This window comes from Panthera leo, chromosome A3 (assembly GCF_018350215.1).
Source record: "Panthera leo isolate Ple1 chromosome A3, P.leo_Ple1_pat1.1, whole genome shotgun sequence".
In the NCBI taxonomy this organism is placed as follows: domain Eukaryota; kingdom Metazoa; phylum Chordata; class Mammalia; order Carnivora; family Felidae; genus Panthera; species Panthera leo.
Window position 1 is genome coordinate 119,272,826 of NC_056681.1, and position 22,881 is coordinate 119,295,706.

Here is a 22,881-nt window from a genome sequence, read left to right on the forward strand (position 1 = left end):
TATGTTGTGAAAGGAGAGCTCAGACCTCCACAAGTCCACCTGAAAGGTATAGAGAATATAAAATAAATGGGAAGGCTCAATTTTATATCTACTACTAGAGCAATTTTTAAAAATAATGATAATACTTCGTGCCTATGACATTGTAATAAAAGCAGCTCCATTATTTATTGCTGGCAGTAAAGTGGTATAAACTGTTAGAACTTGGCAGTATGTTCTAAGATAGACAAAATGTTTATAATCTTTTGTCCACTCCTGAAATTTCCTTCTAAGAAAGTCATCTAAAAAAACCAAAAAATTATATGTACAAGGATGTTTGTAAAAAAAAAAAAAAAAAAAAAAAGGATGTTTGTCATAAACATTGTACACAACCAAAATATCTTTTTAAAAAAATTTTTTTAAATGTTTATTTTTATTTTTGAGACCGAGAGAGACAGAGCATGAACGGGGGAGGGTCAGAGAGAGGGAGACACAGAATCTGAAACAGGCTCCAGGCTCTGAGCTGTCAGCGCAGAGCCCGACGCGGGGCTCGAACTCGCGGACCATGAGATCATGACCCGAGCCGAAATCGGACGCTTAACCGACTGAGCCACCCAGGTGACCCAACACAACCAAAATATCTTCTAATGCAGGTTAATGAAATATATTTAAATTAGCTGCTGTATTACGCAATCATCAAATTTATAGTCATAAACCTTAGTGAAGTAACAGGAAATTCTGGAGAGATTTGATAAAATGGAAATAGCAGGACATGAGTGTATATTTATACCTTGCCTGTTGATGTGAAAAAATGATGTGTGCATATGGAGAAATCTGGAAAAACAGGGAAAATAAAAGAAGCTGAGTATGTGAGGAATATGTATTTTCCTAATTTTGTTTTATTTCTGTGGTTATTCGGATATTAGTGCATTTTTTTTTCCTGAAGGGAGAGAAAGACAATAAAAGGTTAAATATGTGTCCTCAGGAGGGCACCTGGGGGAGTAGAGCAACTCTTGATCTCGGGGTCCTGCGTTCAAGCCCCACATTGGGCATAGAGCTTACTTTAAAAAAAATGTGTCTTTAGAATCCCTTAATAAACTGTTAGATATTTAATACAGTCCTCCTGAGATAACCAGTTCCATAAATTTATCACCTTTTGTGAACAGAACTTCCCTTTATTTGTCAAAAAAACCCAAAGTATAAGCTCTTCCTCTATGTGCCAGGACTGATTGGAAAAGCCTGGATCTTTTCACACCTATTTTAATTTAATTTTATCTTTTAAAGGGAACATTTTTTTAAATGTTTATTCATTTGAGAGAGAGAGAGAGAGAGAGTATGAGCAGGGGAGGGGCAGAGAGAGAGGGAGACAGAATCCAAAGCCGTCTCTGTCACACTGTCAGCACAGGGCTCCCTCCACCTGATGAACCACGAGATCACGACCTGAGCCAAGGTCAGATGCTTAACTGACTGAGCCACCCAGGTGCCCCTATTTTATTATTATTTTTTTAATGTTTATCATTTTAAGAGAACGTGTGCCTGAGCGGGAGAGGGGCAGAAAGAAAGATAGAGAATCCCAAGCAGGCTCTGCACGTAGCACAGAGCCTGATGCAGGGCTTGATCTCACTACCAAGAGATCATAACCTGAGCCAAAATCATGAGTCAGACACTTAACCGACTGAGCCACTAAGGCGCCCCATATTTTATTTTATTTTATTTTTTTAATTAAGCAAGCTCTATGCCCCAGCCTGGGGCTCGAACTCACGACCCTGAGATCAGGAGTCACATGCTCTACCGACTGAGCCAGCCAGGCACCCCCACACCTATTTTGATCGTATAGTTTCCAGGTCTATCCTCGTAACCTTTCTTTGTCTTTGCAGACTAAAGAGTCCTAATTTTTAATAGCCCTTGGATGGTTTTAGCCGCCCTTCTCTAGATCACTCTCCTCCGTGTCCCCAGAGACGCAGTGAGGGAACTACACACAGTGCTCCAGATTGAGCTGCGTCACCATTTTATATTAGGGTAGAATGATTTTTGTGTTGTTTCCAAAAAAGCCTTCATGATGGTGCCTGGCCAGAAGCTAGTGGCTTTTTTAGCTGTGGAAGCATATTAAGCCAATGTCTTCTGGGAACAATAGAGAATTACTCCCCCCTCCCCCACTTTTTTTTTTTTTTTTAACTCATAACTGATTGCTCACAGCTATCATTTAATGCGTAGAGCTAGGATTACTTTTTCCCAGAATGTAAAACTGTAATTGAAGCTCATCTGACATTTTTTTTGTCAGCTCACGCGGCCTAGAAATTCTCTTGGACGTTACCACTTACGAAGCTCTGGGGGCATCTGTGGAGCTGGGTATCTGGCCAGTGCTCTCTTTCTTGTGTGATTTCTAGTGGAGATCAGTCCTGTCTTTTAACATCTGAACAGTTTTCCATCCAGAGAGATGCCTGTTTCTGTTTCCTTTTCCTAATCCACCCCCCTATTACGAGAATATACTTCCCTTCTCTGTCTCCTTACCACCCCTCCCCCACACCGGCCCCAGCCCCCCCCATCTAACTTAACCAAGGCAGGGGTATTTTAACCTCTAACGTTCTGGCCACTGGCTTCCCCATGTACCGGAATAACCATGGGGATGAGTCAGACACGATTTTCTCCTGATGGAAACGTATTGCTCTTCTCTTAGCAGGTTCTGCTTCCTAAAACATTGAACAGAATGTCTGGAGTAGAAAGAGCATGGGCTTTGGAGCCAGGCCGACCTGGGCCTGGATTTTCCATTTAAATTTAATGGCCGTGATGTGACTGACGGTGGATGGATTACTTAACCTGTCGGAGCTTTCGTAAGGAAAATGATGGTGCTAACAGCATGCCCCTTAAAGCATGTCACACGGGCCACCTGGGGATCTCCTTACAAAGCAGATTCTGATTCACTAGGTCTGTGTAGGGCCTAAGATCCTGCATTTGTAACAAGTCCCCCGGTAATATTGATTCTGGGGGGAATCTCAAAAAGCAGTGATTCTGGGGCACCTGGGTGACTCAGTCAGCTAAGTGTCCGACTCTTGATTCTGGCTCGGGTCATGATTTCACGGTTCCTGAGTTCAAGCCCTGCATCTGGCTCTGCACTGACAGTGTGGAGCCCACTTGGGATTCTCTCTCTCTCCATCTCTCTCTGTCCCTCCCCTGCTTGTGCTCTCTCTCTCTCTCTCTCAAAATAAATTTAGGGGCCCCTGGGTGGCTCAGTCGGTTAAGCATCCAACTTCGGCTCAGGTAATGATCTCACATTTCATGGGTTCTAGTCCCGCATTGGGCTCTGTGCTGACAGCTCAGAGCCTGGAGCCTGCTTCGGATTCTGTGTCTCCCCCTCTCTCTCTGCCCCTCCCCCACTTGTGCTCTGTCTCTTTCTCTCAAAGATAAATAAACATTAAAAAAAATAAAAATTAATTAATTAAAAAAAAAAAAAGCAGTGATTCTTAAATATGAACCTTTAAAAAACACCAATGCCCAGACCTCATCACTGGCTCTCCTGCCCCTTTCCAATTTGATTGACAGTGGGGTGTAGCCTGGGCCTAGTAAAAGCTCCCAGGTGACTCTAATAGACATCAAAGTTTAAGACCCAATTCTTAAAGGTTTAGTAGGAGAAGTAAATATGGAACAGCTGACCAGCAAGAAAATAATGGTTTTCTTCCTCCTGGTTCCCTGTCCTGTTCTCTCTCAACCCGGGTCCCCGTCCTTAACTCCATCAGGAAAACCGGGGCATCAGCAGTTGCCCCGCGCCTTCCTTACCAGACTCTTCCACGGAGCACCTGGCTTGGGAGTTCTCACGGCCCGTCATGAGCCGAAGGGCCCAAGATTATAATGCGATGTGGCCCCGCAGTGGGAATTTGAAAGGCTCCCCAGTGACTCTAATATAGCAACCAAGTTTGAGAAGTCGTGTCTTTATGAGGTGGCAAAGAGTGAAGAACACTAGAGTCACGTAGAGTACCACGGGAAGTGCAAGGACTCAGGGCTGGAGTGTTCCAGAACGGGAAGCCAGGCCACACACCAAGTCCCCCAACATCTCATTACCCAGTATTTGGAGGGATCAGTTATCCATGGCCCCGGCAGGAGGGGGTTTCCTCCGCATATGACAGAACTGCTGCCTTGTCTCCTTCCTGCCTCTTCACACCCGTCCCATCCCTCCTGCCAGGCTTCCCAGATTCTCAGACCCCACTGCTCTGCCCTTTCACCCTGCACCAGTGAGTGTGGGCCAGTCAGTTGAAGGAGGAGAAGGTGCCAGAAAGGGCCGCCGGTTCTATTCTGGATGAGCGGGCCCAGGAAAAGGACCTAGAACCCCCCTCTGGGACCACCTCAGGGATTCCTTTCAGTTCAGCACACATTTATTGAGCACTTACTATGTGCCGAGCACTAAGACACGATTCCTACCCTGAAGGAGCTCACAGGGGAGACAGGATATCAGCAGTAATGGTCCATTCTGGGAAAATGGTAGGGACGTGTCCTAGTTAGGCCCAAAGGAAGAAATGTGCAGATTTGAGGGAATCAGAGAAAACATCCCAAGGTGCTCAAGGTGGGTCTTGCAGGATAAGGAGCGATTTTCCAGGTGGACGTGGAGTGGGAAGAGGAGCCCAGTGTCGTGGAAAGGCACAGCACATTCCAGGAGCTGGAATTCTTCCTTTTTTTTTTTAATCAAAAATAAATTTATTCTTTTTTTTCCAGGAATAAATTTAGTGATTCATCGCTTACGTATAACACCCAGTGCTCATCCTAACCGGTGTCCTCCTCGATGCCCCTCACCCCTTCGGCCCTTCCCCCCACCCAACATGCCGCCGGCAGCCCTCAGTTTGTTCTCTGTATTTAAGAACCTCTTGTGGTTTGTCTCCCTCTCTGTTTTTATATTATTTTTGTTTCCCTTCCCTTATGGTCATCGGCTTTGTATCTTAAATGCCACATCTGAGTGAAATCATATGATATTTGTCTTTCTTTGACTTAGTTCCCTGCAGGAGCTGGGATTCTTTGGGTGGAACTGGAGCACGGGGCACACCTGGGGAGTAGGCAGCCAGGGAGGCTGGGGGGCTGGGCCAGCCCGCGGGGCAGGGAGCTGCTGCCGACCTTGGGTTTTATCCTGCGAGGAATGGAGGCCTGTTAAATACTTCGCAGCAGAGGAGGGGCAGGCTCACACTTGTGTTTTTGGTGACTGCCCCTGGGTGTCATGCGGGGGATGGATGGAAGGGGAAACTGAGGCAGCAGGGAGTCCATGGCAACAACCCAGGTTAGTCATGGAGACCGCAGTGAAGTCAGCAGGTGTCGGTCGTGAGGATGAAAAGGTGGGAATGGCGCGAACCCTAACAAGGCAGACTTGAAGGGGTCTGATGACTGGCCTGGTGTAGGGGAGGTGGGGGGTTGCACGCAGGGCAGGGCCTGGGGCACAAGATTTAAGGAGTCACTCACTGAAAGGATAGCCCCCTTGGGTGAGAAGGAAGAATCTAGGCTGAGTTTGTGCTTGTGGTGGGGGGCGGGGGGGGGGGGGCTGGGTGGTGAGATAATAACTCACAGCAAGGCCTGGAGGGGAGGGGCAGTAGCCCAGCAGGTGGCGGTGGTGTGGCCGTGAGGACAGGCAGCTATCGGGGCCCCTTGCTCTGCGGCAGCCCTGCCCTTGGCTTCGGAGGCTGTGTGGGGCCGCTCTGACTGGCCCGGTTTTGCTCAGCGTCCAATGGCGTCCTCACACAGCTCAACCTCTGACCCCCAAAAGCAACCCTTAACCCCTGTCCCGCTTTGTCCACGGTGATGGGGCTCTACAGGTGGCAAAGGGTCTCCTTTCTCCCACATTGTGACAGCACCGTCTGCTTTGAGAGCCCTCAAGCAGGTCAGCCGGTTCCACTGGGAAAATTTCCAGTGGGGAGGCAGCCAATATCTTCTGGTGGCTCAAGGTGATTTCAACCTTCCGGGAAGCCTGGGATGAAATCAGAGGACAGCTGGAGTGCCCTGGGGCAGCACCCTCTGATTAGCAAGAATGAAAGTGCATTTTATGTAGTCACAGGTTACCCAGTTTATACAAATCCATGATCAGTTAAGCTTCAGAGTCAACCAGCACCCCTGGCAGGCGTGTGCCTAGCACCGGGCTGGGGGCTTTCACCCAGCACAGGGGCTCACGGACTGAGGGTGGCGGGTTCAAATCTTCCCTCTTTGTTAACTAGCTGCATGACCTCAGGCTGGTTACTCTCCGTTTCTTCATTGGCTCAGTGGGGAAAGCAATAGCACCTTTCTCTTAGGGTGAGGATGGAGATCAGAGATGGTGTTTGTTAGGGGCTTAGTTCAGCCCCTCGCACATAGTACCCAGCAAATATTTGTCGGCCTCCCTGGAACAGAGCAGTTCCCATGTTACGGATGTGAGAGCCGAAGGGGGTAACTTGGCCAGGGCCTTGCATTTGGTGGGCAGAACCCGAGTCTTTCTGGAGCTCTCCAGGGCTCATGCCGCTTCTGGAACCTCATATTGCCCCTTAGTGCTGCAGAGTCTTCCTTTTCTTTTGCTTTCCGTGTCAGCTGAAGATTACACCTGTGTTGAGAGCCCTCTTCCTGAGTCAGGAGCCAGTTAGCTAAGGAGCTGGGCTGCCTGTTGACTGGAGCCTCTGCTCCCCACTCTTGAACACCGGCTCCAGCCGAAAGCCAGGATTAGGATGCCTTCTGCACGCCCCTCCTAGGCATGGTGAACCAACCTTCCATCTGTATCCAAAGCAAACAGATCAGGTGTCTATATTCCCCGAGGGATGCCCTCTCTTTGCCTCACCTGACAGTCTTCTTGACAATGGGAGCCTTGGGCTGGAGCCCAGGAGGCTGGAGGGGAAACTCTGTTCTCAGTGAGGACCACAGGCCCTGTCTGGGATACATCTTTTGTCCACCCCCGGAAGGACCACGGAGCAGGGAAGCCAAACCTCTCAAGCTGGTGATGCCGTGACCATTTGAAAAGCCCCTCACCTAATCCCTCTGTGTCCCCAGGCCATGGAGAGCAAGCTGCTCATCGGGGGCAGGAACATCATGGATCACACCAATGAGCAGCAGAAGATGTTGGAGCTGAAGAGGCAGGAGATTGCGGAGCAGGTAGGGCTGGGGGCTTCATGTCTTGTGGGGGTGCATGGCCTTGAGGTCTTGTCTGGAGGGCATGGGGCAGTGAGCCATCATGGACTCAAGATCCCTGGAATACAGTGCTAAGAAGCTAAGACCTGATGCCCTGGATCCCATGGGTCCACCAGCCCAGGAGCCTGCCTGTGTCCAGGGCACTGCCCGCCGACGGCTGAGAGGAAGTGGCGGTTCTCCATGACATCAGCCTCTACGGGGCATCTGGTGTTAATTCCTGCCACAAGGGCGAATGTTCTTTTCCATCTGTATGACCACATCTGAAATCTTCAAGAACCACAATTTGTTGGTCCTACCAGTCATCGGTGACACCGCAAGGGGAGAGGATGAGGAAGCTGGGAAGCCAGTATGATGGGAATCTATAGCTGCTGGACACCCCTAGAATGTGCCAGCTATATGAGCCAAGAAGAAGGTTCAAAGAGGCTCCACTGAGGTTGGGGTAGAAGCAGGGGCCACGGGCCATGGGCCACTGTCTTCTCCCCCCTGGCATCTGTGGTCACCATGGAGGCAGACCCCATGCAAGGCAGGATGCACCTGTCCCCTGAACTCCCTTGGCCCTCCCCGGTACACGCTGTCCCACTGAGCCCCTGTTCCCTGCCTTGGCCTAGAAACGCCGTGAACGGGAAATGCAGCAGGAGATGATGCTCCGAGATGAAGAGACCATGGAGCTCCGGGGCACCTACACGTCCCTGCAGCAGGAGGTGGAGGTCAAAACCAAGAAACTCAAGAAGGTGAGATGCCACAGGCGAAGGGGTCAAAGTGTGTGAGGGCCCGGCAGCCTCTCCCCAAGACGGTCACCCTCCCGAGGGGTATGTGTCGTAGGGCCCCTTCCCCACTTGGCTTGAACTGCTGAAGCCCCGAGTTACTTTGCCGGGGCTGCCGGGGTGAGGGGTGGGAAGGCAGGGGTCTGGGGCTGGAGTGGAACAGAGCCTTTGCTCCTGGGCCAGGCGGGGCCTGAGAGGCTCAGAAGGCCTTCACTTCCAGTCTCCAGTTGCCATCCTCATGGCGGTGGGTAACTTTCCTCTGTACAGTGTCATCAGTGAGTCACAATTTGGGTAGCCAGGCCTGGGACAGGGCCCTGAGTGTCGAGGAGACCTGAGGAGACACAGCCTGGGGGAGCTCAGGAAGGGAGCCAGAGGCGCCTGTGGACACGGGAAGGGCTGAGACTGTCTGCTCTCCGGGACTCTGCCAAGTCCTTGGCCAGGGAAGGGCATGTATAGGGACAGCAAACTCCGGCCCGGATTCTGGGAAGAGCCTGGAGAACCCTGAGGGTTGTCGACGTGGCTGCCCCAGTGCCGGCCAGGCTGCCCAGCCACAGTGGCAGTTTCCCGGGACATACCTGCCTCTTGGTGGGTTAGGAGTGGGACAGCAGGCTCTGTGCTGCCCTCCACACCCCCATTCGTGAGAGCCCCTGGAGAGGCAGAAGTGGGATGGGTCACCTTGCAAATTGGCTTAGTCCCCCTTCCCCTCCCTGGACCCTGCACCAGCTGTTGTGTACTTGGGTCCCGATTCTGACTCTTCTCTTAACTAGTTGTGTCGCCTTGAGCGTCTCTGTGCCTGAGTTACCTCTTCTATAAAAAAGAGGGTGTTGGATTAAAAGGTCTCGCGGGTCCCTTTCAGTTGGAACATTCCACAATGCTGCCAGCAGCTGAGAGGGAGCAGGTAATGGGCCTTAGTGTTGGGAGGGACAGGACAGCCCTTTGAATAACTTGCCCTGATTTGTGACGGGGCAAGAGGGAGATTCAGACTCCGACCTCACCCCGAACTCAGCTGGTAGACCCTGAGCCTGCGTCGGTGGGGCCCAGGCTGGGTCACAGGGGCCTCGCTGCCACACTGCACGGCCTCTGAGCTGCGCCTGTCTCCACGCAGCTCTACGCCAAGCTGCAGGCGGTGAAGGCAGAGATCCAGGACCAGCATGATGAATACATCCGCGTGCGGCAGGACCTGGAGGAGGCACAGAATGAGCAGACCCGGGAGCTCAAGCTCAAGTAGGGCCCCCTCCCCTTCCCGGCCCTGGTCCTCACGGCCGTGCCTCACTCCCTGGCCTCTCCCTGATGGGCTTAATTCCTTCCTGAAGGCCTCATTCCAGCCGTCTGCTCACCCAGGAGTCCATGTCCCTTAGGAAGAGAATGTGTCGAGGGATGGGGACGAGGCCTAAGTTCTAGAGTTGCTTATCAACCTCCTCTCCTTGTTTCCTTCTCTTTCCTCTGCTCTGCCTGTATACGATCAGTCCCCCAAAGTGCATGCTGGGTGCTGGCCACGGGTCACCCCTCAGGCCCTGAGCTTACAGTCCTTGCATTGGAAGCAGTGATTTCAAGCTCTGTGACTTCTGTAGGGACCCTCTTCCTCCAATTCTCTGCTTTCTCCTCTGTTCCCTCTGCCTCTTTGCTTCTCGCTTCTAATCCTTCAACTTTCACATGCGCTGTGTGGTCTCTTACCACCCCCCCCAGTTCCCCATCTCTACCTCATTCCTGCTCCCAGGTACCTAATCATCGAGAACTTCATCCCCCCTGAGGAGAAGAACAAGATCATGAATCGGCTTTTCCTGGACTGCGAGGAGGAGCAGTGGAAGTTCCAGCCCCTCGTGCCAGCTGGAGTGTGAGTCTCTCTCCCCCTGGTCTGGGCCTAGGCACTTGCCGACCCACCCCAGGTTGGGGGTGGCCAGGAGCCTGCGGGAGACAGAGGCTTCTGTGCGTTTGGAGAAGGGTGGGGGAAGTTCCGATGGAGTATGGATTTCTCAAGACCTAACACAGAGGTCTTCACGAAGGAAGGGTGTTTTGCCAAAAACAAAGTGTTTTTCTCGGGTGCCCCATGAGGGACCTACGGAGAGGAAGAGCGTCTCAGCCTTTTGGCACTCCCAGTGAACGATAACATTCTGTCAGTTTGGTGAATGTTCGTTTTTCGGGTGCCAAAAACAGCGACGATAGTTAATATTTGCCTTACTGTATTTTAGACTCTCCAGACAGAAGGTAAATCCGACACAGAGCTCACAGTCCAGTCTGTATTTTCTGAATGCAGAGAAGTAATCAGATCAGGAAATGATAGAGGCGTGATCCAATCTTTATAGTTTCACTCAGCTCAGCGTGGTGATTCAGCATTTCCACCTGTTTCCTTGTAGTCCAGCTCTTGGGTACAGTTTGCGTCCCCTGGCTGTGTGTGTGTGTGTGTGGCTCCCTCTGCTGGTGGCCGTGAAGATGATCTTCAAACCCGGCAGAGGGACTGCCTCACTCACCTGGACCACTGTCCCTTGATTGAAAATCTGTAGACAGCGGTGTTTAGGAGGCTGGATACCAAAGCACTTCCCTGGAGGTTCTTTGCTCTCTTTATCTTAGGAATATTAATGCCAAGATAGGGCAGCATTCTCCCCAAAGCTCAGTGGGAAGCTAGCCATAGAGGTCTGTGGCTTCTCACTGGGGCATCTGATGCCCACTTAATCTGTCTACTTCCTAAAAGGCCGATCCTACCCAAGCTGACACTGTGCAACTTTGTAAGAGGCAAGTTCGTGAGTAGAGGTCTTTTTTTTTTTTTACTACTTTTTTTTTAAGGTTTATTTACTTATTTTGAGAGAGAGAGAGAGAGAGAGAGAGAGAGAAGGAGGAGCAGAGAGAGAGGGAGAGAGAGAATCCCCAGAAGGCCCCACACTGTCAGCTTAGAGCCTGACACGGAGCCTGAACTCTTGAACCATGAGATCATGACCTAAGCCGAAGCTGTTGCTTAACTGACTGAGCCACCCAGGCGCCCCTTATGGGTAGAGGACTTTTCAGTGGTGTCACTTTGGACTTAAAATGCACCTTTCCACTCTAGGTAGGGATCCATAGTAGTACATCATCTAGCACAGAGGTTCTCACCTGTGATTTGGGTTCCAGAGAGTCTGATTTAAAAGGTCTTGGGTGATAGATAGATAGATAGATAGATAGTCTGTCTTGGGTGGATCCCAAGGACTTAAAATTTTTTTCAAAGCTTCCAGGTGATTCTGCAAGGAAGCCCCACTTGAAAGCCACGACTCCAGTGCCCTCTGCTGGAGGCAGATGCTGGTGAGGCTTCTGGTCTGTAGGGTGACTGATTTTGTGCTTGGACAGGTTCCTGAATTGAAAGTTTGCAGGCGGGGGAATTTCTTTACATTAAATAGAGATGGGATGAGAGGCTCTGAGAAGTCGTGTGTTTATTACCTTTTTATTTTGAAAAATAAGCATTGCAAGAACGGTGCAAAGAATTCCCTTAATACCTTTCATCGAAATTACCAAATGTTAATATTTTGCCACCTCTTGCTTTATTCCCCATCCCCTAACCATTTGAGATTAAGTTGCAGACATCTTGACCCCTTAGCTGTATTCTCTAAGAACGAGCACATTCTTACATAACCACAATACAGTGATCAAATCCAGGAAATCTTATACTGACACGATACTATTATGTAGGCAATATTCAGTCTTAGCCACTTATCCCAATAGTGTCCTTGAGAGCAATTTTCTGCCTCCCTACCTGAGCTGGGACATGGCATTTAAAGGCAGTGCCTCGTTGGTCTCCTTTAATTTAGACCTGAGAAAGGATCTGGATTGGAATTTTGTAGTTTCATGCTTCAGAGGAGTTTATTCATTTCTCAGAATAGTTTGTATACACTGAAAAATCATTCATAGATTTTTTTTTTAATTAAAACAGCTATCTTAAGGGGCACCCGGGTGGCTTAGTTGGTTAAGCCTTCAGCTCTTGACTTCAGCTCAGGTCATGATCTCACAGTTCACGAGGTCAAGCCCCACATTGGGTTCTGCACTGAGAGCATAGAGCCTGCTTGGGATTCTCTCCCTCTCTCTCTGCTCCTCCCCACTTGCACTCTCTCTCTCTCAAAATAAGTTAAAAAAAATTTTTTTTAAGTGCTTTAAATACTTTGTTTTTCTTTAAATACTTTTTAAAAATAGATGCTAGTAATAACTATTAAAAAGAAAGGTGGCTCGGTTGGTAAGCATCTGACTTCAACTCAGGTCATGATCTCACAGTTTGTGGGTTCGAGCCCCGTGTCGGGCTTTGTGCTGACAGCTCATAGCCTGGAACCTGCTTCGGATTCTGTGTCTCCCTCTCTCTCTGCCCCTCCCCCACTTGTGCTCTGTCTCTCTCTGTCTCAAAAATAAATAAACATTAAAAAAAAAGAAATACATTCACAAGCTTTTTCAAAATAATGGTTAAGTATGTTCACACCTTAACCATGTTATTTTATACAGAATGTGTATAACCTGCTCAGAATACATACAAAGTATGTATTTTATATAAAAATACTAAAATATATCTGGGTAAGGATAAAAGGTATTAAGGCAATAATAACATCTTAATAATCTCTACTGTACTTAAAATACAAAGGATATAAACAATTATAGATTTGGCACCTGGGTGGCTCAGTTGGTTAAGCATCTGACTCTTGATTTTGGTCGTGATCTCATGGTTCGTGAATTCAAGCCCGGCATCAGGCTCCACACTGTCAGTGCAGTCTGCTTAGGATTCTGTCTCTCTCTCTCTCCCGCTCTCTCTGCCCCTCCGGCTGCTTGTTCTCTCTCTCTTGCAAAATAAATAAACTTAAAAAAATAAACAATTATAGATTTCTCTAAGAAAAAACTCCAATAAATAAATTACTTCAAAAAATTTTATTAGGGGAACTGGGGTGGTTCAGTCAGTTAAGCATCCGGCTCCTGATCTTAGGGTCCTGAGTTCAAGCCCTGCATTGAGTTCCACGCTGGGCATTGAGCCTACTTCAAAAAAAAAAAAATTGTTAATAAATACCGGGGGGGAACCTGGGTGGCTCAGTCGGTTGAGCGTCAAGCGTCCGGCTTTGGCTCAGGTCATGATCTCACGGTTTGTGAGTTTGAGCCCCGCGTCAGGCTCTGGGCTGACGGCTCAGAGCCTGGAGCCTGTTTCGGATTCTGGGTCTCCCTCTCTCTCTGCTCCTCCCCTGCTCGTGCTCTGTCTCTCTCTCTCTCTCTCTCAAATAAATAAACGTTAAAAAAAAAAATTTTTTTTTTTTTTTAACGTTTATTTATTTTTGAGACAGAAAGAGACAGAGCATGAACGGGGGAGGGGCAGAGAGAGAGGGAGACACAGAATCGGAAGCAGGCTCCAGGCTCTGAGCCATCAGCCCAGAGCCTGACGCGGGGCTCGAACTCACGGACCGCGAGATCGTGACCTGAGCCGAAGTCGGACGCTTAACCGACTGAGCCACCCAGGCGCCCCCCAAAAAATTTTTTTTTTAAAGAGAAAAGAAGGCTTTGGTTGGAAAAATGGTTTTCCTCCTCCTCCTCCAGCTACAAGCATTTGACCCTACATACCCTTCCCAGTGCCTTTAAAAGGTGTTAGCTCCAGGCAACTCTTGAAACGCGCCCATATCAAGTTCTTTTGGGAAAACTCCCCCTTTTTCTTTTTTCTTCACTATCTTTGTGCCACCACTAGCTGCTACACAGGTGAGGTGCCTTCCACTATCACAATTTTGTATGAAAGTTACTTTGAAAACCCATTTTTGCAACCAGCTCCAGCAGTAACTATTCTACATGTGGGACCTTTTATTTTTAGTTTCTCATAATGGACTTTATTTTTAATTGTATGGATACAAAATTGTCCTCTAAGGGTCTATATTTGACAATGTCTATAACCATTGGTTTATAGTTACACAATTCTATTTGTAACTTTAGTTCTTGGGCCTTTGCAACCCCAGCCACCAGAGAGTCTTTTCATTTCTTTTTTTTTAAACATTTATTCATTTTTGAGAAACAGAGTGAGACAAAGTGTGAGCCGGGGAGAGAAGGAGACACAGAATCTGAAGCAGGCTCTAGGCTCTGAGCAGGTGGTCAGCACAGAGCCTGATGCAGGGCTCAAACCCACAAACTGTGAGATCATGACCTGAGCCGAAGTCGGATGGTCAAACGACTGAGCCACCCAGGTGCCCCACCAGAGAGTCTTTTGAAAGGCGCCATGGTGCAGCAGAAAGAGACTAGATTTTGGGTTTAGAACATACTGAATTCTAGTCCCTGCTTTGCCACTTGTGGCCTGGAAAAGGTTTTTTTAACCTCTCTGAACTCAAATTTCTTCACCTGTAAAGTCAAGATAGTAAATTGCCCTGCAGGATTGTTGAGGTTGAAATGAGGTAATATGGGGGGAGGGGCTCCAAGCCCCAGAGGAGATGATCAATAAATATGTAATCAATAATCATATATCAATAAGCCAATATTATAATTACAGGGACTCCAGAAAAGCCAGTTTGCCTTCATCCCTTAGAAGGGCCGCAGGAGGGCAGTTTGGTTTGCTGTTTTTGTTTTAAATTTTTTTTTTTTAACATTTATTTATTTTTGAGAGACAGAGCATGAGTGGGGGAGGGGCAGAGAGCGAGGGAGATACAGAATCTGAAGCAGGCTCCGGGCTGTGAGCTGTCAGCACAGGGCTTGAACTCATGGACAGCGAGATCATGACCTGAGCCAAAGTCAGACGCTCAACTGACTGAGCTACCCACGTGCCCCTTGCTGTTTTTGTTTTAGAATTTGATTTTATATTCGGGCGCTCTCCAAGTTTAGAGAGAGAGCACTCCTTGCTCTAAATAGAATCCGGATAGTTAAACAGGTTTCATTACAGAGGCAAAGTTTACCTCAGTAAGAACATTCTCGGCTCTGGGTTGAGTCCCTAGATTTATTCACAGGTCTGTGACATCGGAGTTGAATCTGAAACAGGGAGAAGTTCCAGCCTCCCCAGGCAGGCTAGGCAGAGTGGAGAGCTGGCCTGTGGGGACAGAGGGACCAGATTGCGGAGACAAGTCTGGTTTGCTGTGGCAGGTGATTGGGAAAGACCCAGAAGGAAAACTCACCCTATGATGTTGGATGCCAGTTTTCAGAACAGAACAGGAAAAGGCGGGTGTGTGTGTGTGTGTGTGTGTGTGTGTGTGTGTGTGTATGCTGAGACAGCTGATAAGGAGATTGGGGTCAGTCCCTAAGACAGAGCTGAGCGATGAGATTTTAATATTAAGGGGAAAATACTGTGATGGCAGCCATTGAGAGGGAGGGTCATATGAGAACTCTTAGGATCTGTCCGGCATAGAGTGATTGTGGGTCTCTGTCAGGAGGGGCGGATACATACAGAGCCAGGCCTCCGCTCTGGGCTGTCAGCCACAACCTGCTTACTAGAGAGGGATCAATCATGGAAAGTAGGCCTGGGGCAGAAGAGGGCGTAGATGGGAAGTTTGGTGTCCCAATTACAGACTCCCCTCCCCCAACCCCCTCTTCCCGCATGTCACCCAGAATAGCGCTGGCATCTTTATTGGGTCAGGCTGCCAGCTCACACGATGCACTGCTCCGCTCGCCCAGCCCTGTCCCCCTGTCCCATTCCCAGAGCCTGCAGCCTTCAGGGCGCACTCCACTCCAGCCTGCTCCGGGTGTTCTCCTAGAAACAGTACAGCATCCTAAAAAGAGAATTTGGCAAGGTCCATTTCGGAGTCTCTTCCTAATTGACCTTAGGCACAAAAGGCATTTTGCTTGTCTTAGCCTCAGGCTCCTTGTCTGCCCTGTCTACACCTCGGGAGATGACTACAGAGTTCAAATGGGATGTGTAGATGCACCTTATAAATGCTAAATGGTTATGTTACTAATTTCCCACCCTCCCCTTGAGTTGTGGGCGCGGCTGCCCACACGCACGGGCACAGCCTCCCTGCTCCCAGGGGTTATGCAGCAGCTCAGCGAGCTGGGGTTTCCGTGGTTTCATCCTTCCCTGCTTTCCTCCTTAAAGTGGGGTCCCGCACTCCTTTATAGGCTTGCTAAAATGAACCACAGGAATGCCATATCCCCTCACCCTCTGCTGCAGAAGGGCGGGCCTGGTGCTGTCAGCTCCAAGGACAGGATGTCCTATCTGTGAGTTACTCAGCCTGTTTCTTCTCCTCCTCTGTCTTCTGTCTGCCTTTTGGCTTTTTTTTCATGGCTCGTTTGTATCCCTGCTTGAAATTAGCAAGTAGAATTGAGAATAAATCATCATCACAGCTGCCATGAGTTGAGCCCTTGCTGTGAGCTATGCTAAATCCTTATCGCGCTTAATCTCAGCAGTTCTGGGGGACAGGCAAGAGCTGGCTGAGCTGGGGCGCCTGGTGGCTCAGTCGGTTAAGCGTCCGACTTTGGCTCAGGTCCGATATCACAGTTCGCGAGTTTGAGCCCCACATCGGGCTCTGTGCTACCAGCTCAGAGCCTGGAGCCTGCTTCAGACTCTGTGTCTCCCTCTCTCTCTGCCCCTCCCCCACTCCCTCTCTCTCTTCCTCTCAAAAATAAATAAACATTAAAAATTTTTAAAGAAAAAACGAGATAGCTGAGCCTCAGAGGTATTAAGCTACTTCCCAAGGTAACGCAGCTTTAAGGGGCAGAGCCAACATTCAAACTCAGATATGTCTTACTCCAAAATCTGTGTTATTTCATTTTAATGGAAATACTTTTCTTGATTTCTTTCCTATCTTCGTTTCTTTGTTTTGAATAATAAAAGTAATACACCACACTCATCAAACTGCTGAAAGTAAGAAGGCTGACATGCTGTGATTTGGCTAGGATATAGAGCAATGGAAGCTTTCATGTATAACCACTTTGGAAAGCAATACGGCAATATCTAGTAAAGTTGAAAATGCACATACCCTACAGCGGAACCATTCCATTCCTTGGTATACCCCAGGGAAGTTTCTGAATATGTACTCGAAGATACCTGTACAGAAATGTTCACAACGGCACTGTGTATAGTAGATTAAAAAAAATCAACCTAGATGTCCATCAAAAGAATATATATTTTATACATAAACACACACACACATATATGATGACATATTGCAACCTTAAAATCGTCAAATAAGTAAACTTTAATAATCTAATCTAGAGGTGCATGGATGAATCTTAAAAAGTTGAGTACACAAAAATGTGGTATGTTCACCACACAGTTCAAATTTTAGAAATAGGCATACAAATACCCATTTAATTGTTTATGAATAGCCACATATAAAAATAACAATAAAAACAGGAATGGCATTGGTGAGCACCAAATTCAAGAGAGTGACTAACTCAAGGGAGAGAGAAATAGGAGTCTTAAAAACTGTCTACATTTTCTTGCCTTTTTTAAGCTTATTTATTTATTTTGAGAGAGAGAGAATCCCAAGCAGACTCTGCACTGACATGGGGCTTGATCTCACAAATCTGGAGATCATGACCTGAGCTGAAATCAAGAGTTGGATGCTTAACTGACTGAACCACCTGGGTGCCCCTGCATTTTATTTCTTAAAAAAAAAGATTTAGTTTAAGTATAACAAAATGTTAAATGATTTGACAAAGCTGGATGGTAAGCATACATATATATTATTTTCTACGCTTTTCTGAATGTCTGAGATATTTAGATATAAAGTTATACATTTTCATTGTAAAGTTCAGATTTTTCAGAAAGGCATAAAGATAATAAAAGTCATCTATGATGACACCATCCCAAGATAGTAACTAGTAGCATTTTGTTGAATACCCAGACTTTTTTCTAAGCATGCAAACACGTTTCTTTAAAAACAAAACAGGGGCGCCTGGGTGGTTAAGCATCAGTCGGTTAAGCATCAGACTTCAGCTCAGGTCATGATCTTGCAGCTCAGTGCTGACAGCTCAGAGCCTGGAACCTGCTTCGGATTCTGTGTCTCCCTCTCTCTCTGCCCACCCCCCCCCCCCCCCCGCCCCCGAGCTCTAGCTCTTTCCCTCTCGCTCTCTCAAAGATAAGTAAACATTAAAAAACAAAAACTTGGGGGTGCGTGGGTGGTTCAGTTGGTACCCTTATAGAAAATCAATTGATTGCAAATATAAGGATTTGTCTCTAGATTCTCAATTCTTTTCCATTGGTCTATATGTCTGTCCTTATGCTAGTACCACACAGCCTTGATTACTGTAGCTTTGTAATAAGTTCTTTTTTTTTTTTTTTTTTTTGACAGAGAGAGAGAGAAGGTGCAAATGAGCAAGGGACAGAGAAAGAGAATCCCAGGAGGGGCAGAGGGAAGGAGGGAGAGAGAGTGAAGTGAGACTCACCCAAAGCGGGGTTCATGTTTTACCCGAAGCAGGGCTCGAACTCATCCAAAGTGGGCCTTGAACTCATGAACTGGGAGATCATGCCCTGAGCCGAAGTCAGATGCTTAGCAGAGCCATCCTGTAATAGGCACCCTGTAATAAGTTCTAAAACTGGGACGTGTAAGTCTTCCAACTTTGTTCTTTTCCAGGATTGTTTAGGCTATTTTGGGACCCTTGCATTTCAAGCCTGATTTTTTTAATCATTTTTTTGTACAAACTCCTAAGAAGAAAAATGAAAACCAGAACAACTAATCATCAACAGTTTTGCATAATGTGTGAAATCAGCATATGAAGCTGAGAGCTGAAAGAAGACTGGATTTCCTTTCTTCATTCTAGCCCTTAATCAAACCTTCTTTACTGTGGGGGGAAAAAAGAACTGAAAAACACAAGAGTAAAGAAATCCATGCTTTCCTGTGTTTTGATAGTGTTTAGTTGTCCAGCTGTATTAGAACAATGAGAAGAAAATTCCTGTGAACCACGGTCTGCGGAGTTTCCTGCCTACTTGAATGATACTTAATTCTTCATGATGTCATTTTCCCCATGTTCAAAAGAAATCCATTCTAATATAGCCTCTTCCCCACAGCAATAACAGCCAAATGAAGAAACGGCCAACGTCAGCCGTGGGCTACAAGAGGCCTATCAGCCAGTATGCTCGGGTTGCTATGGCAATGGGGTCCCACCCCAGGTACAGGGTAAGAAGCTGGGAAATAGAAGGGGTGGGAGGAGAGAGCGTCCAAGGGAGGGATGCTCATAACCTCGGCGTGCTCTATCTACCTCATCACCTTCGCTACACCCAGTATTTACTGAGTGCCCGAGGGATCCGATCATCAGGGCCGCTGCTCACGTCTGGTCTGATGTTCCCACCACAGGCTGAAAACATAATGTTTCTGGAGCTGGATGTGTCCCCTCCAGCTGTCTTTGAGATGGACTTCTCTCATGACCAAGAACAAGACCCCCGTGCACTACACATGGAGAGGCTTATGCGGTTGGACAGCTTTCTGGAAAGACCTTCCACATCTAAAGTTCGGAAGTCCAGGTCCTGGTCAGTACCGCTATGGTCAGAGTGGGCAGTGGACTTAGGAGGCATGGAAACCACGTGGGCTGGTTGAGGCTGAAGAGGGTTTGAGTTGTACCTGAAGGGCATTAAGGGAGGGTGATAACTGGAGCCATGGGGGGGGGGGGGAGTTCCTACAGCAACAGGATGAGGAAAAGGCAAGTCCTCACTTTTCTGTTTCCTGCCCTTCCCCAACCTCTGCATTTACCTACCTCACCCCTACCTTCTGCAGGTGCCAGAGTCCTCAGCGGCCTCCACCCTCTACCACACACGCCTCACTGGCCTCCGCTGCTCTGCACCCCACAACAGTGCTAGACCATGAGTGACAACCTTCAGTCAGGCTGCCCATCCGAGAGCCTCCTGGGCTGGGGAGCCAAGCCTGGATCATCTCACCTGACGCTCAGTGTGCGTGCGTGTGTGTGCATGTGCGTGTGCGTGTGTGTGAGGGGGTGAGCATCTGGCAGACCGCGTCTCTGCCTGCTCATCTTAGCCTCCTTTATTTAATTAATGTTATTTATTTGTGGAGCTCAGCTGTGGGGGGAGATGCCTTCACCTGAGCCTGCCGTGGCCACTGCATAGCCTCCTTTCCTTCTGACTTTAGACCCCCGCCATGTCAGACCTCAAGCTCCTCCCTGTCAGCTGCTCCCAGAAGGGAAGGTAGCCAGTGCCTGAGAAGAGAGTACATTTTCTACCTGTCTCTCTCCATAATCTCCATCTCCTCCTATGCCGACGGTGAGCAGTTCTTAAGCACTTTCTGGGACTAGAAAAATGCTAGATGTCCACAAAGGGCAAGACACGTCCTGACAGTGTCGGGCCGATGCTCCCAGGGAAAAGAGCCCTGCACTCAAGCGTCTGGACCTCAGACAACCTCTGTTGGCCTCTTGGGCTCCTTTTCAAGGACTTATGTGACCTCACCGACACAGCCATGCTCTTTGGCTTTGGCAAGAACTCATGGCTTACCAAACTCTGCTTCCTGGCCACCTTCCCAACCCTTGGATGGGAATTGTGAACCAACCAGTTGCTGCCTGCTCAGGACCTGCAGGAAATGAAACAGTAATGGGACAACATGGACAGTCATCAGAGGAAGTCCCTTCTCTGAGTCCCTTTGTTTCTGTTCCCTCTGAGAAGTAACTGGGGTCAACGAGTGATCAAGCCAACACCCCGTTTTTGAGACGCTGCTCCTTCCTGCTTTGGTCACTTTCCTCCGCAGCTGCCTGGATCCCAGTTCATAGTGGGAGCGATCAATGTCATTCTCCCCCTGGCTAAACAAAGGTATTGGAATCTGTTGCTTCCCCCTTCATTTATCACAGGAGACAGGGACCCAGGCACAATTTATCAACCTTGCCTATTACTCCTGTTTCTGCATCACATTTGTTGAGCACTATTTTGTTGAAAACTGATCCTTTTTCTTTGGCATTGTATAAATTGGTCCCTGGGGAAATACTCCTCGCCTCCCTTTGTGACATACCAAGATGTCTCCAGGTTATCTCAAATAATAAGTAAATTTCTACCAAAAAACAAAAACAAAAAAACAAGAGAGAGAGAGAGAGATTAATTTTCATTGATTTACTTTTTAACTGTGTATTTTGGTGGAGTGAAGAGGCAATCATGAAAGAAACAAGTGGTTTAAGATTTCAAAATGCCCTAATAGGGGGAGTCTCTAGTTCCCAGAATTTGAGGATTTTAGTCATCGGGAGAACAGCATGAAACTGACTGAGCTGCTTGAAATTGGGTGAGGGGAAGGTGGCGGGGGGTGGGGGCTGATTACCTGGTTCTTCTCTTTCCATCAGGAAGTGAACCCTTCTTATACAGTTCGAGTTCTGCTGTAAGGACCAAGCTATGGTTTGGTTTAATTCAATGATGCTGTCATTTCTGCTGTAATTACCGGACTAGCTGGTTTGGCAACTCAATTGCCATTTGCTCCTGTCCTTCAAGGAAATGCCATTTTTCATCAGAGCCCAAGAGATTATTTGAGACTCAGGATTCAGATCAGAGGTTTGGCTGTGTCTGGGATGGGAATTGCGTGTAGAAATGCCCCAGGTGGCCTGGGCACAGGGGGACCTCCATGCCTACATTGAGTAGCCTCTCCCACTGACCTCTTTCTTGTTTGTAGATGAAACAGCACGTGTCACCCCCATTCATCACTTGGACACATCGACTTCGCATTGTCTGGTCACTTGACCCTCACAGTCTTATAGCACAAAATACCCAGTCTCACCAACCCCAGTCTGAGGGCTGGGCCCTAGGTGTGTCGGACGAGGAGCTCCTGCCCGCAGTTTTGTGTACGTGTGTGTGTTTGTGTGTGTGTGTGTGTGTGTTTACCTCCACAGGGGACACTCGACACTCAGTGTAAGACATGCTGGGAACAGGGCCACCGGGGTGGTTGGATCTCAGTCTCTCTGTCTCTCTCCTTCCCTTTTGATGTATCAAACATTTGATTGACAAAGTAAGGGCCTTGACTGGGACCAAATTTCCATGTCTGTTGCTATGGTCTTTATTTAGGACAACAGTTAACGCAGTGGCTCATTCTTGTCACTATACATATGGCTATACAGGACATATGTAATATATAAATATATATATAAAACATTACCGTCTGTCTCCTTGGCTTCAGATGAGGCCTGTTGAGCTGAAATGCACCTGCAGCCCAGCCCTGTTCAAATTAACACAGTCGATAATAAAGGAATGAGTATCGTCACCGAGCTGGTTGCCTGCCTTCTCTTTTCTTTGTTCCTACTTTTACTCTCGTTTTCTGCCTTCTCTCTCTTCCTTGTTTTTCCAAGAGCGGTTCAAGGGTATTTGGAGCCCAGCTGCAGTTCCCAGCACCTTGGGGAAGAACCAGCTGCTTAGAAGGGACTGCCCAGTGGGGCTGAGGGGCAGGTCCCAGGCTCTAGTCTGAAGTCCGTGCCAGAACCATGGCAGCAACTGTTTGTGTCCTAGGCGAACGGTCCCCACCCAGTTAATTCTGAGCTATTAGCAGATGTCAGCGCGGCCTAGATTCCAGATTAGCTGTCAATATCATTTGACAGCTCTGCTCCTCCATTGATCAGCCAGGAGAAATGAAAGCGGGCAGTAACATGTGTAAATCGCACAGAGATGCCTGGCCCGCGGCGGGCGCTGAATTAAAAGAGTTTCAAAGACGAACATCCCGTTAGGCTCTCTTCTCAGGGCTTCTTTCCCTCCCTCTGAGATCGGACTATTGCTTCCCCGTAGCATGGGGGTCTTGCGGGAAAGGAAAAGTAGTTACCTCCAACAAACACAAGGCCCCTGACTCCCAGGGGAGCGCCGTGGTTGGCCTGGTGCACGAAACGCAGCAGTGAGCCAGCTGGTTTGGCACAGGTGCTTCTCCCGGAGGGGCTCCCTGCCTGTGCACCGTGCTCCAGCCCTGAGCGCCGGGGCTGGAGTGGCTCTGCTCTTTGGGACTTGCTGGGTGTTGGGTTGGGTACTTTACACGTGCACACTCATTTAGTCCTCCCACGTGGGAGTTATTGTCACTGGGTTACAGACGAGATTGAAGAAAATTAACTGACTTGGGGCACCTGGGTGGCTCAGTTGGTTGAGCGTCTGGCTTGGGCTCGGGTCATGATCTTGGGGTTCGTGAGTTTGAGCCCCTCATCAGGCTCCCTGCTGTCAGCCTGTCAGCACAGAGCC

At 48.3% G+C, this 22,881-nt stretch overlaps 1 protein-coding gene and 1 non-coding gene across 5 annotated transcripts in view; one reads left to right on the top strand and one right to left on the bottom strand.

Moving 5' to 3' along the window:
- Positions 1 to 21,928, top strand: part of KIF3C (kinesin family member 3C) — a 36,464-nt gene extending 14,536 nt beyond the window's left edge. Inside the window, exons 2-9 of one of the 4 annotated variants that reach the window (XR_006200950.1) lie at positions 6,958 to 7,059; positions 7,704 to 7,826; positions 8,965 to 9,083; positions 9,577 to 9,693; positions 18,760 to 18,868; positions 19,046 to 19,218; positions 19,463 to 20,502; positions 21,021 to 21,928. Coding sequence is in view for 1 of the 4 variants with exons in the window: in XM_042933495.1 (XP_042789429.1) it covers positions 6,958 to 7,059; positions 7,704 to 7,826; positions 8,965 to 9,083; positions 9,577 to 9,693; positions 18,760 to 18,868; positions 19,046 to 19,218; positions 19,463 to 19,556 (837 nt within the window). In the remaining 3 variants the exon portion in view is untranslated. Of the gene's footprint in view, positions 1 to 6,957; positions 7,060 to 7,703; positions 7,827 to 8,964; positions 9,084 to 9,576; positions 9,694 to 18,759; positions 18,869 to 19,045; positions 19,219 to 19,462 lie in introns of all 4 variants that reach the window. The other 3 variants (XR_006200951.1, XR_006200949.1, XM_042933495.1) reach the window with 3 other exon arrangements.
- On the bottom strand, positions 1,713 to 1,786 carry TRNAR-CCU. The gene has a single exon. It is a non-coding gene; the product is annotated as a tRNA-Arg (tRNA).
- Positions 21,929 to 22,881: the final 953 nt, after the last annotated feature.